The 19,379-nt window shown below is 43.8% G+C and overlaps 1 protein-coding gene and 1 pseudogene across 2 annotated transcripts; one reads left to right on the top strand and one right to left on the bottom strand.

The window, feature by feature from the left end:
* Positions 1-230: 230 nt before the first annotated feature.
* On the top strand, positions 231-2,039 carry LOC125507485 (uncharacterized). Its single transcript, XM_048672055.2, has 4 exons — positions 231-602; positions 884-1,041; positions 1,153-1,812; positions 1,902-2,039. Exons 1-4 carry the CDS (start codon positions 320-322, stop codon positions 2,037-2,039), a joined length of 1,239 nt encoding a protein of 412 aa, XP_048528012.2. The 5' UTR covers positions 231-319.
* Positions 2,040-13,459: 11,420 nt separating this feature from the next.
* On the bottom strand, positions 13,460-19,119 carry LOC125507486 (septin and tuftelin-interacting protein 1 homolog 1-like; annotated as a pseudogene). Its single transcript, XR_015603586.1, has 3 exons — positions 18,522-19,119; positions 14,948-16,873; positions 13,460-14,356 (listed from the first exon to the last, which is right to left on the bottom strand). The product of XR_015603586.1 is annotated as a septin and tuftelin-interacting protein 1 homolog 1-like (transcript).
* Between the last annotated feature and the right edge of the window lie 260 nt (positions 19,120-19,379).

Here is a 19,379-nt window from a genome sequence, read left to right as displayed (position 1 = left end):
GAATACCCACGAGCTTTGGGTTAAAAAATAATTTTGTAATAAGTATTTCTGAGACGAGACAACATCCAAACGTCGCGACCGCGCCGAAAGAGTGGCGAACCAGTCTGATCTTGGCCTCATTGGATTCGGCGACCAGTCTTGATTACCCATGGCGGCTCTCCAAGCTCCCAAGACGTCACACTTTAATGACTAGCTCAATTCCCCATGCGTGCGTACGTGATCTCATCCTCTCCGGCGGTACTTAAACACGCCGCGCGCAAGCGGCCACCAGCATTCCGTCGCCTTGCCCCTTGGACTCCACCTCCGAGAGCTATCAGCTATGGCTGCCATCAAGATCAAGCTCGCCGTGGACAGGTCGCGGAATCGCGTGGTCTTCGCTGACGCTGGCTCCGACTTTGTCGACGTTCTCCTCTCCTTCCTCACGCTGCCGCTCTCCGCCCTCCAGTCCGGCGCACCAGGCGTGCCATCGCCGGGGTGCCTCTCCAACCTCTGCGGCAGCGTGGACCGCCTCAGGGACAGTGGTCTGCTAAAGGTCGAGGCCTGCCATGGCATGCTTCTCACGCCTGCTCACAACGATGAGTTCCAGTATGCATACATATCTAGTACTCCCTCCATTTCAAAATAGATGACTCAACTTTGTACTAATTTTAATACAAAGTTAGTACAAAGTTGAGTCATCTATTTTGGAACGGAGGGAGTATGATCTATGTGTCAATTCAGTTATTCTTCATGATTAGCTTGACTAATTAAATTAAATCTCATCGCCAGGGACTGTAAGTCAGCTAGCAAGTACTGCAACAAAGCTCCTATCGGGTTTGCAAGTGTTGCCTAGTTATGGCCAGAGTTTTTCATGTCTACAACTATGAGCAAGTGGCCAGAAAAGAGACCTTTGTACGTGGCACAGGACGGTTTGTGATCAGTGATGACATGACAATCAAGCCAGCATCTACAGGAGTCATACAGTCGCTGCCTCAAGCGTTCGGTTCTAATGGAATCGCCCATGGCTTTGAGGAGCTGGAAGTGACCGTCAGCTGGCTCACTGTAAGACGATCGATTTTCATCAGCATAGTACTATACTAGTATATACAAAAAATTTACCGTTGGAGTAGAACCCCCTCTTTTTTCTAATACCTGGGCTTAATTGTGATTTAGGTTTCATCCATGCTGAAGGCCTTCCTTTCATCAGATACCGTGCTCAGTGATGCATTCCTAACAAATGAACCTGATGGCAAGGCTGCTCATGCTACCGCGAAACCGAGCATCGATCGGAAAATTCCACCGTCCGATCAAGATTCCGTAGGTTCTTTCCCAGAAAGCAAGATCAAGATTTTCTATGACACATATAAAAAGAAGGTCATGTATGCTGAATGCAACCGTGAGTTCGTGGACCTGCTCATGGGTTTCTTGACTTACCCTGCGAGCTGCGTGATCAAGCACACAGGAGCTGTCACTTGCCATCTTGGCAGGTGCTTCACAAATCTCTATAGCAGCGTTGTCGATCTCGCCAATGCTGGGTGCTTCACAGGTGGCCTCCCTGGTGTGATGTTACTGGATCCAAGCATTATGCCGTTTGACATTTTGAGCAACATCTTGTCCGACCGGTGCCGGCCGCTTGACTGTCGGTGTCGGAAGGACACGATGCCAGAGCTAGCACGCTACTGCTTCCACCCTGAGATTGTCGAGGACCGAAAGTACGTCGTAGGCGATGATCTGCTTATACATCAGGCAACTGCCATGTCTGTGATGAAGTATTGGTCTGGGAGGAACAAGGCTATGGTACTGGAGACTGACATTACCGTAGGGAAGCAGGAGGTAATCTAGCTTGCAAATTAGCACATAACTAATAATGCGTAAATTAAGTTTGTTGGGGGTTTTGCCAATGATTTCCGTTATTCTTGCAGGCTGTTGCGTTGCTGCGAGCCGCGCTAATAACTTCGAAGAATGCACTGACCGAAGTGTTCATAGATAGGCTGGAGGCACAGTCGTCCACCATGCCGAAGATGCCCCGCTACGGTACAACCCTCCTCCAAAACGTATAAAGGGCAATATAGTCTTTTCACTCATCATATTCATTTTCATACGCATGTTCCGTTGTACGCTGTATAGGCCGTACGTACGAGGAATCCAATTCTGTACTAACACCCACAGGGTCGGCCTATTAATATATCTTTTAATATTCAAAAATAGATGCAGGTAGTGAGATTCGAACTCATTACCACGTTGTATTCATACAGTGCCACTAACCAACTGGCAGAGCTGATGCTGATGCTGGTGTACAAATTGCAACTTTTGTTATTCTTATGGTAAACAACTCGTGAGCAACCTATGCACCCATGTGTTCTACAAATGTTTCTCGGCCGCAGCCATGCCCTCAGACATACGTAAACAAAAAAGGCAATGCCTTGTTTTACTTTTTTCCTGGTTTTGTCTAGTCAATTTTCTATTGTTTTTTTTCTCGATCTCCTTTTCTTTTTTCATTTTCATTTTCTTTTCCTTTCTAAAATTCACGGAATTTTTCTAAAATCCTGAAATTTTCATAAATTCGTGAACTGTGTTTCAAGTCCGTGTCTAATTTCTTAAACCTGTGAACTTTTTTCTCAAATCACTGATTTTTCTCAAATACATGAACAATTTTTAGATCCACAAACCTGTCTCAATTTTTACAAACCTTTTCTAAAACCCGTGATTTTTTTCAAAAATTCGTGCGAACAATCTATGTCCAAGCGAGAGGAAAGACGAACGAGAAGAAAAATAGCCATTTTCCCCAACTACCTGCAAAATTTGGGTATATTTTCTTAAATTCCACGAGTACATCATATGCAACATAGGGGTTTCGGTTAATTTGGAAGAGTTCGTCCCATAGCACTTTTTTTTACATATTCATCAAATGGACCCAAATTTTTTCCACTGAATACTATCATCATGGCAAGCAGCCATGCCATATTTCATCTATTTTTTAGGTTTCGTACAATTTCTACAGTTTTTTGCGTGAAAAATCCCTAAAATACTAACCGGGCGTGACGCAACGTGTGTTTTTTGTACGAATTCGTCCAAATTTTGTGTGGAGTACTAGGATGACCATGCCCAGCAACCTGAAAATTCTGGCTATATTTTAAGAAAGTGCACAACACTAGTAGAAAATGGGCCTTTAGTCCCAGTTCTAGAGGGCCTTTATGTTGGGGAACATAGTAATTTTAAAATTTTCCTACGCACATGCAAGATCATGGTGATGCATAGTAACAAGAGGGGAGAGTGTCGTCCATGTACCCTCGTAGACCGTAAGCGGAAGCGTTATGAGAACACGGATGATGTAGTCGTACGTCTTCATGATCCGACCGATCCAAGTACTGAACGCACGGCACCTCCGAGTTCAGCACACGTTCAGCTCGGTGACGTCTCATGAACTCACGATCCAGCAGAGCTTCGTGGGAGAGTTCCATCAGCACGACGGCGTGATGACGGTGATGATGATGCTACCGATGCAGGGCTTCGCTTAAGTACCGCGATGATATGACCGAGGTGGATTATGGTGAAGGGGGGCACCGCACACAGCTAAAAGATCAACTGATCAACTTGTGTGTCCATGGGGTCCCCCTGCCCCCGTATATAAAGGAGCAAGGGGGAGGCCGGCCAGCCCTAGGAGGGTGCGCCAAGAGGAGTCCTCCTAGTGAGAGTAGGACTCCCCTTTCCTAATCCCACTAGGAGGGGGAAGGAAGGAATGGAAGAGGGGAAAGGCAAGGGGGCGCCCCCCTTCCTTGTCCTATTCGGACTCAAGGGGAGGGGGCGCGCGACCTGCCCTGGCCGGCCCCTCTCTGTCCACTAGGGCCCATCAAGGCCCATTAGCCCTCGGCAGGGCTGGTCCTGAGGTTTTGGGGGCCCGGGGCGAAACTAAAACCTTGGGCCTATTAATACTCGCAATAATATGTGACTTACATATGACTATATGATTTCCTCAAAAAAAAATGACTATGCGATTTTGTCTCATAAATCATGAGTAAATTTCTAAAATATTTTTCTAGAAGTTGGTTTCTAAACCACACAAAGACGAAAATATGGAGTACATAATATAGATACCATGACCCCTTTAGTCCCGGTTTGAGACACGAACCGGGACTAAAGGGCATCACACCCTTTAGTCCCGGTTCGTGTCTCAAACCGGGACTTTCCCATTTAAACCGAGACTAATGCTTTTAGCCGCTCGAAGCGGGACTAATGCTCACATTAGTCCCGGTTCGTAATGCAACCGGGACTAATGTGTATATTGAGATATGACCAAAGCCTTGTTTTCTACTAGTGCAAGTACATCATGTACAACGTAGGGGTTTCGATTAAGTCGAAAGAGTCCGTCCCATAGCACTTTCTTTTACATATTCATCAAATAGACCCAAATTTTTTCCACATCATTCTATCTTCATGGATAGCATCCAAACCAAGTTTCATCTATTTTTGACATTTCACACATTTTCTAGGGTTTTTCCGGTGAATAATCCCTAAAATATTGATCGGACGTGACCCACCGTGTGTTTGGTGTCCGAATTCGTTTAAATTTTGCATGGAGTGGTAGGATGACAATGCCCATTTGCCTGCAAAATTTGAGTATATTTAATGAAAGTCCACAAGTACGTCATGTACAACATAGAGGTTTCGCCTAAGTCGGAAGAGTCCGTCCCATAGCACTTTTTTACACATTCAACAATGTAGAGAGTAATAAAGAAATTGAATAAAGCCGGTGTGTCGTACAAACCCGGTAACATGAAAGAAGAAGAAGAGAATGTGTTGATAGATTTCCTAAAAAGATTTCCCTTACGATGATGTGCTATGATAGATTTTCTAAAAAGGATTTCCCTTACGATGACGTGCACACACCTGATGGCACAATGGGTGGCAAGAACTATGATTTAAAAAGAATTCTTTAATTGTTGATACCAGGCCGGTTTTCTAGTCTGGAACCTTTTAGATGGTTACTCGTTTTTTTTAAATCGCAATGTTACAAAATGTGCATCATATTTATTTATTTATTCATATTTTTCAAAAAAAATTGAAAATATAAAAAATGGTTGCATTTTCAGAAAAAAATAAGACTTTTAAAATTGTTTGTGTTTTCAAATATTATTCAGAATTTCAAAAAAATAGCGGTTTTCAAAATTTATTCAGAGTTTAAAATCTGTTCTACTTTTCGGAAAATTTGTATGCATGTTAAAAAATCAATTTTGAATTTCTTTTGCGTTCAAAAAAGTCACGTTCAAAATTCTAAAAAATTGTTCAGCTATGTAGCTGTTAATAGTCTTAAGACACCGCGCTGCTCTTTTGTCATTATAATTGGGTCAGTCTAGTGGTTGGCTCATTTCATTGAGAGTGCAAGGTCATGTGTTCAATACCTGTCGCATGCACATTTTTTTAGGATTTTCGAGTGTTTCAGATAGACGACTTGCTGTTGGGCCGGCCCAGGATACTGTTAGCCGCTGTTTATTTTCGCGGGCTGTCTCGAAAAAAATTCGCTGATGTATTTTAAAAAAAGGACCATCATACCATTTATTATGAAGGGGCATGGAGAGATCTTCTCCGTTAATGTGTTTAGGGGGAATTATATCGAAGCGGAAGTGATCTTTGCCAGGGTCCCCGGGGGGCGGATCATAACCGTGGAGATTGCGAGGTCCGACACCATTGCGATTGTCAAGGGTAGGATCAAGGATAGGGTGTCTATTCCTGAGGGGTTTCGTCATGAATTGGTCTACGGTAGCAGATATCTTAAAGACTCGCGCACAGTTGCCGATTAAAATCTTGGTAGAGAATGTACCATCACAAACGAATTTTTCAACAAGTGAGATAGATCACAGTCAACTTGAGCACTACAGCCGGTTGTGACAATGCTTGGTCGTGCAATCGTTTTGCTGTTGTTCAGTTCTGCTGGTAGTTGTCTTCGCTTTGTTTAACTTTACCTAATGGTGGTCCTGTGCTCTCCTGTAATGGTCTATCTGTCCAGTCTGGTTAGAAACTTGTCAGGGATATCATCTACTATACCAGGAATATCAATGAACCCCATTCTTGCAATTGCTCAGGATACCCTCTTTTAGCTGCTAGGTCTATTTCTTAGTTCAAGATCCCTCTTACTAACTGGAATAAAAGAATTAGTAGATCTGTTCCGCCCAAAATGGGAATGGGCGCTAGGGTTATGAACTTATAATCATGGAATCGACTCGATCATCAGATTATAAGTTCATTCCATACCGAACCAGACCGTGCACATTCTTATTATGAGAAGGGGTCATTCGAGCCTATGGAAATAGGATACTCTGTTTACATAGAAATCCCTACGTCCTTACATTCTATTTAGGATTAGGAATAGGTGTAATCAGACCTGCTTTTGACATATCTATCCTATTCTTATTTGGGTACCATATGCACCTCTTTGGGCTTCTATTGAATCGAGAAATTGGATTGTACATCTTTCATCTTTTTGATTTTGATATCGATTTTGATACATATAAGGTGTCCTACGGATAATGCAAATCGAAGCTATTTGATGTCTGACTCAGGCCTATATGACCGATCGATCGAAATACTCCAAGACTCCACCTTTGTCATATATTCCATATATCACATTAGATAGATATCATATTCATGGAATACGATTCACTTTCAAGATGCCTTGATGGTGAAATGGTAGACACGCGAGACTCAAAATCTCGTGCTGAAGAGCGTGGAGGTTCGAGTCCTCTTCAAGGCATAATATGGAGAATGCTCATTCAATGAGCATTCCCCGTAGAAGTATTCCGGAAATCTGGGCCTGGCGCTCTCCTCTATCTTCTGAGGTCCTTAACCATCTCCCTGAGAAAAGTAGACAGTAAAAGCCAAAATAGACTAAATATATATAGCCTGAACGATCCTAAAAATCCCTCGAAGGAGATAATAAAGAACCCAAAGCAGATGGTATCCTACTGCAAGGGTGGTCTTAAGAATCCAAAAGAGGTTGCTCAGAAGAGATAGATGTATCCCAACCTCTATTGCTCTCGCGTAAAGACTTTTTTTTTACGCGACAGGAAAAAGTGACTACGAATTCCCCTTTTTGTTTGCGAATCCCTGTTTGTATCCTTTGAGCGCACGCCCATTAAGTAGCGATCAAATCAAGGAAATCGATCAAACGATCCCCGTGCCAGCCCAAATCATGATCTTCACCAACTTGGATTTGGTTCTCTCGCGAAAATCGCGAGTTGCAGAGATGAGAACCATGAAAAGCAAGATCCCGAATAAGAAAACAGAAACCGAGGAAGAGGAAACCACAAGAGTGAAGACTAGTAGAGTCTCGTCTTTTGTCATTCTTTGCTCCTTTTTCACTCAATGATTCCTTCGAATTTGCCGACCAAAAATTCTATATGTCTATTCTATCTATGATATTTCTATATATATAGAATATGATATCTAATATGACATCCGATTTGTCAAAGGGATTGGATTGGTGACTTACCCATTCAGTGACTTTGGCACTGGACGTTCCAAAAACGGGTACTATCGGATCGGGTGAATTAGAGAATAGACAGAGGTCCGTTGGCATTTCAGCCTTTCTTCTCCTTTCAGGGCCTATCCGAAAGAGAATCCAGTACCTCTTGGTCCTGAATATCAGAATAGGACGAACGAACCGGCCTCCGCGGATATCTTTGCTTCGGAACAAAACCCTGCAATCAAATAGATTGTCCCAAGGGCGCCATATTCTAGGAGCCCAAGTTATGCTATTGAAAATTCGTTCCTCTAGCAGTTCCGGTTTGAGCATTCCGTTCCCTTTTTCAAACTCCACTTCTTTTCATATAGCAATCCCTGATCAAAGAGAGAACAATATCCATTTCAAAACATTTCTAACAGATTCCTTAGTTCGGACCGACGAAGTAATGTCACTCGACTATTATCAACCTGACTGCAATCTTTTTCTGTCGGTAAGGATTGCACCAGAGCACCTTCTACTTCTAATAGGCCATGAACTATAGATAGAGAAGAATCATTCTGAGCGAGTACATAAGAAGCGATCCACTTTTTTTCATCGGTTCCAGGGGAAGACCAAAGATCTTGCGCGGCAGGTCCGCCAGAAAAACTCAAAAGAGAAAGAAGTCTCGTTAATCTCTTCATGCTCGTTCCAAGTTCGAAGTACCTTTTGGCCAAAGAAAAACCCGCTTCCTGACACGATTGCCTCTTTATCTTTATATAGATAGATTCTATGGGGTTATTACTTAGTAAGTCTATTTTGTACAAGAGCCCCTCCTATCTGATAGAAAAGGGTCCCATGATCCCGAGCCGATCTTACCTTGGCTCGCAAACCCCAAGTTTGTCTATGAAGAGCTAATCTAATTGTATTTTTTTCTAGAATGGATTTCTTATGTGGAATACTAATGGATAGGGCTTCGTTGCTAAGTGCTACAAGATCTAGTGCACTGGAACTCGTGGTTATGGACCCGAATCCTTTAGTATGGAACATTGTCTTTTCCAAGTAAAAACCCCTAGTATATGAAAGAATGAAAAGGTGCTTTCGTTCTTGTGGAATAAGAAGCCCTCGTACCTTAATGAAAGGAAAATCGTAATTTTTCGTTAGGTATTTGACCAAATAGGATCGTCCAGTTCCTACAGAACCTATCACTAAAATACCCGATAGGGCTAAGCGGAACGAAAAGGGTTTTCCATGAGATGGTAAATGAAAACGATTAGTCCCACACGAGGTTTGGGAATAAGTGATTGTCTGATAATGAGCAAGGAATATACGTCTTTCTGCTAAAGAGGATCTATTAAACTCATAATTCATTAGATCCTTGTTATCAATGCCAACTAGGTATCATAAGTAAATGGATCCCGGTTGTTCAATCCTTTGATAACCAAGGTCATTCTTTGCTAAAGAGAAATGATCACTATGAGTCAGACTCAATAGAATTGGATCCATTCCAAATAGCGAGAATTAGGATTCTTGATCCCTCTCAATCTCTCTTTCAATTCGAGGATCCAGAGAGGTGTTTTCATAGTCATCTCCGAATATTTGCCATCTCGGAATATTTTCGATTTCATTTTTCTATGATATGTCTTTCTATATGAAAATTGGTTATTTACGATGTACGATGATCCCTGTTAAGCATCCATGGCTGAATGGTTAAAGCGCCCAACTCATAATTGGTAAATTTGCGGGTTCAATTCCTGCTGGATGCACACGAACGGGAACATTCCATAAGTCTATTGGAACTGGCTCTCTATCCATGGAATCTCATCCATCATCCATACATAACGAATTGGTATGGTATATTCATACCATAACATAAGAACAATAAGAACTCGAATTCTTATCGATACTGGAACTCAGAGCATAGGAGGGAAAGTCGATTTATGGATGGAATCAAATACGCAGTATTTACAGAAAAAAGTCTTCGTTTATTGGGAAAGAATCAATATACTTTTAATGTCGAATCGGGATTCACTAAGACAGAAATAAAGCATTGGGTCGAACTCTTCTTTGGTGTTAAGGTGGTAGCTGTGAATAGCCATCGACTACCTGGAAAAGGTAGAAGAATAGGACCTATTCTGGGCCATACAATGCATTACAGACGTATGATCATTACCCTTCAACCGGGTTATTCTATTCCACTTCTAGATAGAGAAAAAAACTAAAGGAGAATACTTAATAATACGGCGAAACATTTATACAAAACACCTATCCCGAGCACACGCAAGGGAACCGTAGACAGGCAAGTGAAATCCAATCCACGAAATAATTTGATCCATGGACGGCACCGTTGTGGTAAAGGTCGTAATTCCAGAGGAATCATTACCGCAAGGCATAGAGGGGGAGGTCATAAGCGCCTATACCGTAAAATAGATTTTCGACGGAATCAAAAAGACATATCTGGTAGAATCGTAACCATAGAATACGACCCTAATCGAAATGCATACATTTGTCTCATACACTATGGGGATGGTGAGAAGAGATATATTTTACATCCCAGAGGGGCTATAATTGGAGATACTATTGTTTCTGGTACAAAAGTTCCTATATCAATGGGAAATGCCCTACCTTTGAGTGCGGTTTGAACTATTGATTTACGTAATTGGAAGTAACCAATTAGGTTTACGACGAAACCTAGAAATCGATCACTGATCCAATTTGACTACCTCTACGGGATAGACCTCAACAGAAAACTGTTGAGTAACGGCAGCAAGTGATTGAGTTCAGTAGTTCCTCATAGAAAATTATTGGCTCTAGAGATATGGTAATATGGAGAAGACAAAATTGTTTGAAGCACGCACAGAACCGGAAGCGCCCCTTGTTTCAAAGAGAGGAGGACGGGTTATTCACATTTAATTTGATGGTCAGAGGCAAATTGAAAGCTAAGCAGTGGTAATTAAGACCCCCGGGGGAAAATAGGGATGTCTCCTACGTTACCCATAATATGTGGAAGTATCGACGTAATTTCATAGAGTCATTCGATCTGAATGCTACATGAAGAACATAAGCCAGATGACGGAACGCAGAGACCTAGGATGTAGAAGATCATAACATGAGCGATTCGGCAGATTTGGATTCCTTTCCTATATATCCACTCATGTGGTACTTCATCATATGATTCATATAAGATCCATCTGTCTAGAGATCGTCATATACATCTAGAAAGCCGTATGCTTTGGAAGAAGCTTGTACAGTTTGGGAAGGGGTTTTTTGAGAGAAAAGAAGAATCTACTTCAACCGATATGCCCTTAGGCACGGCCATGCATAACATAGAAATCACACGTGGAAGGGGTGGGCAATTAGCTAGAGCAGCAGGTGCTGTAGCGAAACTCATTGCAAAAGAGGGTAAATCGGCCACTTTAAGATTACCATCTGGGGAGGTCCGTTTAGTATCCCAAAACTGCTTAGCAACAGTCGGACAAGTGGGTAATGTTGGGGTGAACCAAAAAAGTTTGGGTAGAGCCGGATCTAAGTGTTGGCTAGGTAAACGCCCCGTAGTAAGAGGGGTAGTTATGAACCCTGTGGACCACCCCCATGGGGGCGGTGAAGGGAAAGCTCCCATTGGTAGAAAAAAACCCACAACCCCTTGGGGTTATCCTGCGCTTGGAAGAAGAACTAGGAAAAGGAAAAAATATAGCGATAGTTTTATTCTTCGTCGCCGTAAGTAAATACGTAACTAGGAATATGGAAAATTGCATTTTTGGAATTTGCAATAATGCGATGGGCGAACGACGGGAATTGAACCCGCGCATGGTGGATTCACAATCCACTGCCTTGATCCACTTGGCTACATCCGCCCCTTATCCAGCTAAAGGATTTTTTTCTTTTTTCCATTGATCATTATTCTATTTATTCTGACCTCCGTACTTCGATCGAGATATTGGACATAGAATGCCACTCTTTAAAAAGGAAAAAAGGAGTAATCAGCTGTGACACGAAAAAAAACGAATCCTTTTGTAGCTCATCATTTATTGGCAAAGATAGAAAAGGTCAATATGAAGGAGGAGAAAGAAACAATAGTAACGTGGTCCCGGGCATCTAGCATTCTACCCACAATGGTTGGCCATACAATCGCGATTCATAATGGAAAGGAACATATACCTATTTACATAACAAATCCTATGGTAGGTCGCAAATTGGGGGAATTCGTGCCTACTCGGCATTTCACGAGTTATGAAAATGCAAGAAAGGATACTAAATCTCGTCGTTAACTGAATTCTGAATAGAAAGATTAAGAAGAAAAAAAGATTCAAAATAAAGTAAAGGTAGGCGGGGAATAACCTTATTTATGACAAGTTTCAAACTAGTAAAGTATATCCCTAGGATAAAGAAGAAGAAAAGTGGGCTAAGGAAACTCGCAAGGAAAGTTCCAACCGATCGTCTACTTAAGTTCGAGAGAGTTTTCAAAGCACAAAAACGTATCCCTATGTCTGTTTTCAAAGCACAAAGAGTTCTTGACGAGATTCGCTGGCGTTACTACGAGGAAACTGTTATGATACTGAACCTCATGCCCTATCGAGCATCTTATCCCATCTTAAAGTTGGTTTATTCGGCAGCCGCAAATGCTACTCATTATAGGGATTTCGACAAAGCGAATTTATTTATTACTAAAGCCGAAGTCAGTAGGAGTACTATTATGAAGAAATTCAGACCTCGAGCTCGAGGACGTAGTTTCCCCATAAAAAAAAGCATGTGTTCAATACCTGTCGCATGCACATTTTTTTAGGATTTTCGAGTGTTTCAGATAGACGACTTGCTGTTGGGCCGGCCCAGGATACTGTTAGCCGCTGTTTATTTTCGCGGGCTGTCTCGAAAAAAATTCGCTGATGTATTTTAAAAAAAGGACCATCATACCATTTATTATGAAGGGGCATGGAGAGATCTTCTCCGTTAATGTGTTTAGGGGGAATTATATCGAAGCGGAAGTGATCTTTGCCAGGGTCCCCGGGGGGCGGATCATAACCGTGGAGATTGCGAGGTCCGACACCATTGCGATTGTCAAGGGTAGGATCAAGGATAGGGTGTCTATTCCTGAGGGGTTTCGTCATGAATTGGTCTACGGTAGCAGATATCTTAAAGACTCGCGCACAGTTGCCGATTAAAATCTTGGTAGAGAATGTACCATCACAAACGAATTTTTCAACAAGTGAGATAGATCACAGTCAACTTGAGCACTACAGCCGGTTGTGACAATGCTTGGTCGTGCAATCGTTTTGCTGTTGTTCAGTTCTGCTGGTAGTTGTCTTCGCTTTGTTTAACTTTACCTAATGGTGGTCCTGTGCTCTCCTGTAATGGTCTATCTGTCCAGTCTGGTTAGAAACTTGTCAGGGACTCAGGTGTAGTCTGAATTATGAAAACTTTTGCGGAGGTTTCTCCATTGAATGGAAGATGGAGACGGACAAAACAGAAGTTATTTTGAGCACATTAGAATAGATCAACGCGAAGATTTTTTTTTTACCAATGTAGCATTTCTTCGTTGCTGCAACATAATACTGCCATCTTGCGCACACTGAAACAAAATGAATTTCAATCATCGTTTTCTGAATTTTGTTTTTCTGTCCTAAGGTTCGAATCGAAACCGAACGCATCCTTGAAGCCAAAGCATACAAGGCAACTCTGCACGAGCAATTCTGAATGACAAGTGTCTCTGAGATGCCTCTGTAGCAACTGAATGTTTACTTCCTGCTGTATTAATCTGGAGTCTTGTAGTTTGGAGAGATATTGCCTGCTGGCTTGGTTGATCTAGATCTTGTAAGTACTTAGGTTTCTCTGCAATGCAATGGAGCCGGGGCTGTTGCCCTTTTCCTCTAAATTTTTTTCTGAAAGATACTAATATATATGTTCAACTCTGCAAGACCAATTCTGAAAGGAAAAAAGAAAACAGAGCGATCATGCATGTTCAACAGCAGCAAGCGTCAACAACTGTAGCATACAACACTTCCAAATTTACCGGACAAATCGCAGCCCATGCATTGCATGCATGCAGATCTACACCCTATAGCCTACAATTCTGTTGAGTCCCTGCGTTTCACGATCGACCATGGCAGCGCCGGCTTCGAGGCGCGCGCGCACGCGCTCGTCCGCGAGCAGCTCCGGCGTGAATTCATTCCTCCAGCCGGCGCACCACGCGACGGCCTGGCGGACCGCAGCCAGTGGAGCAGCGCCTCTTCCCATCGGTGGAAGAACTCAGCTTCAAGGATGGTCACCATGGCTCCCACCCCATCACCGTGCTGAACGAGCAGTCCATCTGCTTCGGCGGCGTGATCCTCAGCTCCCGCAGCTGCCGTGCGAGCCTCGGCAGGATGTGACGCCGGGCAAAGGCGTCCCATTGCATCGGGTGAAGGTACTTTTTCAAAGACGAGACGATGTGGTGGTGATCGGCGTGGTTGATGATCTTGCTCTCCACCGTGTCGTAGAGGCTGTCCGGCAAGTGCCCGACGAGGGGGATCCACGGGCGTAGCAGTGCTGGCAGTTCGGGTTCCACAGCGGCTCCCACTCCCGCGCGTCAGCGGCCATCCTCGGCCTGATCACCTCCTCGACGATGTAGCGTATGGTGGCAGGAGGCAGCGACGCTTTCCACGTCCCCGGCGTGCGCTCCCCTTCGAACACCTTCGCCGACTCGACGACCGCCGCCAGCGCGCCCGCCGTTTCCGCGCTACCATCCCCTTGGAGTTCGAGCGAATGCAGCAGGGCGAGGGTCTTGTCGAAGCACTCACGTTCAAGGGACAGCACTCGTGAAAGGTTCCGCCACCGGCGGGACCACTCGTCTTCGACCACCGGCGGCGTGTTCTGCAGCCCGTTGTCGTGCGGTGTGTCGTCATGGCCGATCCGGGCGTTCCGGCGCGGCAGTGCCACGGGCTCTAAGTGGGCGATGATCCCTTGCCGCTAGGGCTGCAAACGAGTCGAGCTCGATCGAGTTGGAGTTGGCTCAGCTCAACTCATATGAAAATTCAAGCGAGCTCAAATTAAGTGAAGCTCATGATCGAGCTGTAGAACATGACTTGTGCTTAGCTTGTAACGATCTCGAGCTAATTTCGAGCTAAATGAGATGGTAAAAATTATAAATCTATGGATGAAAAACAAAAAATTAAGGTGAATATGCTGGAAACCTTTACCAAAAATATAGGATATTTAACACATAGTCTGTCATAATTAGTCTTCAATCTTCTCTACAGTTAATAAGTTTCCATGTTCGTTGGTAAATAAAATAAAGAAAAATTATGGATAGCATATATTAATAAATTATCTTAATTCCATTTAATATATGACATGATCATTTAATATAATGATATTCTGTCGAGCTATCGAGCTGAAATCGAGCGAGCCAACATTGGCTCAAGATCAGCTCGTTTTTCTATCGAGCTACATAAAATGTTCAAACTCAGCTTGTTTATTTTCAAGTCAATCTCGAGTCGAGTCAAAAAACGAGTCAATCTCAAACGGCTCATGAGCCTCGAGCTTTTCTTACATCCCTACTTGCCGCTGCCCGCCCAGGCCGGAGCCCTCCCGGTAGTTCCACTGCCGCATCATCCTTGCCACCGCCTCGGTGGTGACCGCCAGGCTCCCGGGCATGTGAGACGGGTACGCTGACTTGGCCTCCAGCGTCGCCATCGCCATGGTCGCCGGACAATCGAGCTCTTGCAAAAACTATACGCACTACGTATATATCACGCGATATTGGAAACCGGCGGTAGTTTAGGCACGCATCATTATATGGACGGGGTACCAAATCGTTTGAGCTCCGAGTAGGATTGGTGTTCGTCACCGAATCTCCGAGTAGGATTAGTGTTCGTCAAAGTTAAGGAAGCGTCTGGCTGGCGGCCGTTGGCTCGCTAGCGGTAGTGAGCGGCCGGCCACAAAAAGAAAATTCCTGTCCCCTCGTTCCGAGAAAGGAAGGCCTCCTTCCGTCCCACAAAATTCATTGGCTCATTAGCGCTCGTGAGCGGCTGCCAGCCAGATGAGTTCACCAAACAGAAAACAAAGCCCAGTCGCTATCAATGACCGCACTACTCTCTAGAAAAAGCTTCCCATGCCCCCTCGTCCACATTTCCTCCTTCACGGGTATCTTTCTTCTCCACTTTCCCTTCACCTTCTTCACTTTCCCTTCACCTTGCCTATAAATCTGCCACCGGTCTTCTCCATAGTTGGAGGGAGTAGCAAAATAGGAAGCCAAAAAAAGGAGAAAATATGATCTCTGTGTAATTAAACACCACTGTGTGCAACTATACCCTGTAGTAAAACCAACTTTTGCCTAGATGTGTGCAAATAGACACAAGGAAGTAACCAAAAAAGAAAAAATTTGATCTCTGTTTAATTAAACACCACTCTGTGCAACTAGACCCAGTAGTAAAACCAACTTTTGCCTGGATGTGTGCAAATAGACACAATGGAGTAGTTTTGCAGATAGCCCAAACTAGAAACATGGACTGGGTTCCTGTTTGTGCAACTAATCACAGTTCCAACAATGTCAACCTTTTGCGCAATGTGTGCAACCAAACAGCCAAATACTAGAAAATATGGACTGGATGTACTGTTTATGCAGAAAGAAGCACATATTTGCACAACTAAAAAAGAGTGGGTTCCAAAAGAAACCTTTTTATTCCATGTGTGCAAATAGAAGCCTATATTTCTGCCAACTAAAATATGGATCCAAAACCAACCTTTCCTGCTATGTGTGCAACCAAACAGCCAAGACTAGAAAAAGAGATGTGCAAACTAATCATGGATCCAAAAGCCAGCTTTTGTTGTAACTGTGTGCAACCAACACACACAGACATGGATGTGTGTTGTCTGTGCAAAAATAAACATATATTTGTGCAACTAAACATGAATCCAAAGCCAACTTTTGCTGTAAACGTGTGCAACTAAAACATGAATCCGGACCAGAAAGTATCAGACAGCACCAACAAGGGTGAAAAAGAGGTGATCATTTCCTCCTCCTGTTCAGATCCTCCCTCCTTGACTTTCCCTTTCCCCCTCACCAAATTTCTCTTTGAAAAAATAGCTTCTCCATAGTTGAAGAGACGATAAACAGAAATAATAAAAGGGAGATCTGGTACCTGTGCAATTTTAAGTGATTTTCGTGCTACTACATCATGGGACAAACCAACTTTTACAGCAATGTCTGCAACAAAATGCAGAAAATGTGCAAATATATAGGAGAGAGCACATAGAGTCTTATTTCACACATAATGTAGAAAGAACCAATGTCTATGTAGCAAAAAAAGAAAAGAGAAGAAAAGTATATTGTAGGTACTACGAAAACATAACTACCAACTAGACAAGAATCTGGTTTGCATCTTTTTTTTCTTTGATCTTTCAACACAGTAGTATGTGATTTTGTAGCTTAGAATTGTGTGCACAAATCTATAGCAGCTCATCCACCATCATAACCTGTAAAACCTGCACATGAGGCAAAAAAAGAAGCCTAAGAAAAAATGAACTAGCTCTAGCTTGAATTTAGCCCGTCTAAACACACGAAATGAAAAAAATAGTGATTTTTAAAAGATTATATTCTTTCAAATAAGTAGTGCAACTACATTCGAGTGCATCTGCAAACCTAGAAAAATCAGATGCATGTGAGCACATGAGGATGCCAACTATTAAATTGTTCTTGTGCAACTAAAGAAGTTGAAGATACCAACTCATGTGGCATTGTTGTGCAACTATTAAAACAAGTTGGGGATGCCAACTCCTGATTGGTTCTTGCGCAACTAAAATAGATGTGGATGCCAACTCATGTGATATTGCTGTGGGACTATTTAAAAAGTTGAGACTGCCAACTCCCAAATGGCTCGGGTGCAACTATGGAAGTCGAGGATGCCAACTCGTATGATACTGTTGTGCAACTATTTGAAAAGTTGAGGATACCAACTCCTAATTGATTCTTATGCAATTATAAAAGTTCAGGATGCCAACACCTAGCTGGTTCTCATGCAACTGTGTAAAAAATCATGTGTTTTACACAGAGATGTAATGAAGCTCTACAGAGAGATCATGTTTAACGAGACAATTGTAGTTTAGGGAATAATAGATGGATCAAAAATAGGATCCTAAACCATACCAATAGTGACAAAATTAGAACAGCTAGCCGTGAAAATCCAACTAAAACCTAGTTGTAGCTTCATGATGCAGGGCAGTGTACCATTTAGATATCATGGCAAAAAAAGGCCTGCCAACTAAATGATCTAGAGCGTGGAACTATCCTGGAAATGCAGCCAACGGACGTATGAGCGTGTGCAACTAAAAAATGAAATTTAAAAACAGACTACCGACCGTCCTTTGTGCTGTAATCCAACTACGTTTGCCTCCCTGTGCAATGTTTACAACTAGCTAACCAGCTATGCAGTGTACCACTTAGATATCATCTAAAATATGCCCTCCCAATTATAATTTCTAGAGCATGCAACTACCCTGTAGATGCAGCCAACTGGCATGAGAGGTTGTGCAACTGTAAAATGAAAAAATGTCCTGCCAACTAAATGATCTAGAGCATGCAACTATCATGCAGATGCAGCCAATTGACATATGAGCGTGTGCAACTGGAAAATGAAATTGAAAAACACACTCCTGATCGTCCTTCGTCCTGTAATCCAACTATGTTTCCATCCCTGTGCAAATTTTACAACTAGATAGCCAACTATTTCTTCCTCCGTTTGCAACTTACTAGAAAAAACAATAAAAAACATGGATGAACCCGGATGCAAAAAGAGATGTACAAAAACATACACTATCCCATTATCTACCCGCTCTGGTTGAAACTCAAATCTCACATAATCCCCACGCCTCTCTAGTTCGAAAGCAGCACGAGAGCTATGCTCATGAGACCAACGCCACCATGGTCGTAACTGTGTGAAGCGGATGCGGTTAACCACCGCTATGGGCTGCCCGACAAACTCGTCCCCCGCCGTCGCACCCTCTCCGCGCTAGCCTCCCTCGTCCGATGAATACGAGCAATACCAGCCGCCCCTAGGCAGGACCTATGCGGGGTAATTGATAGGAGATATGGATAGAACCGAGGACAGAAGAAAATCCATGGGTAGGACCTTACCTGCGCTGGCGACGAGCAGTGAATCCCCCGCGCAAACATGGCAAATATTGAGAGAGAGAGAGAGAGAGGAGAGAGGCCGCTGGGAGCACCTACACGTCCTCCAATAGCCGAGTATAGGGGGAGGTGGTGGTGGTGCACGGCCGTCCGTGTGGACGTCGTCAATCATGGAGGAGGCAGCCGGGTTCACGTGGTGATGGCGCGACACGGCGGCCCGATCTAGATGAGGCGGGTCTAGGACCTCATGCCCGGAGCTCGTGGGGGTGGCGAGTGATTGGGCCTCGTCTCTGCCGTGGTAGAGGGGGTGGAAGGACGAGCAGGGAGGGCCATGGCCTAGATCCATGGCTGCACGATGGCCTGGACCACACCATCGCCGGGGTGGAGCCGGGTGGGGGATCTCGGGGTCGAGCCAGAGGAGGAGGCCAGCATGTGGATGTGGTCATGCAGATCCGGTGAGGCCCGCGCATGGAGGAGGCGCTCGAAGGAGCTGACGGCGACGGCAACGGCGACGGCGACGACGCCTCGATCCAGAAGAATTGGGGGAACTGCGAGAGACAGCAGGGGGGATGGTGGGTTCGGCCGGCTCGGTGGGTGGGGTGACGGGTGGGTGGGCTGCCGACCAGATGACACCTGAAGTGAGGACGCACGCGCGTGATTGAAATCGTGTGGTTCCCAGCCGGCCGCTCGATTACGCAAAAAAGTGCGCGTGCACTTTTTAGATTTTAGGCAAAGTTAATATTTCAATTTATGTGACAAGATCTAATATTACAAATTTCACATATTTGTTACAAAGTTCTAAATTACATCAAATTAGTATTAATAAAAAATTGGCATACAAGTTTTTCTTATGAGGTATAGGGG

The sequence above is a fragment of the Triticum urartu genome, chromosome 5A, assembly GCF_056163025.1.
Source record: "Triticum urartu cultivar PI428250 chromosome 5A, HENAU_Tu73, whole genome shotgun sequence".
Lineage (NCBI taxonomy): Eukaryota > Viridiplantae > Streptophyta > Magnoliopsida > Poales > Poaceae > Triticum > Triticum urartu.
This window is presented reverse-complemented; position numbering and strand designations above follow the sequence as displayed.

Coding starts and splice junctions, on each gene's coding strand:
- LOC125507485 (XM_048672055.2), top strand. CDS start 320: ATGGCTGCCATCAAGATCAAGCTCGCCGTGGACAGGTCGCGGAATCGC. Junction 603..883: donor CCAGTATGCATACATATCTA/GTACTCCCTCCA, acceptor TGGCCAGAAAAG/AGACCTTTGTACGTGGCACA. Junction 1,813..1,901: donor TTACCGTAGGGAAGCAGGAG/GTAATCTAGCTT, acceptor TTATTCTTGCAG/GCTGTTGCGTTGCTGCGAGC.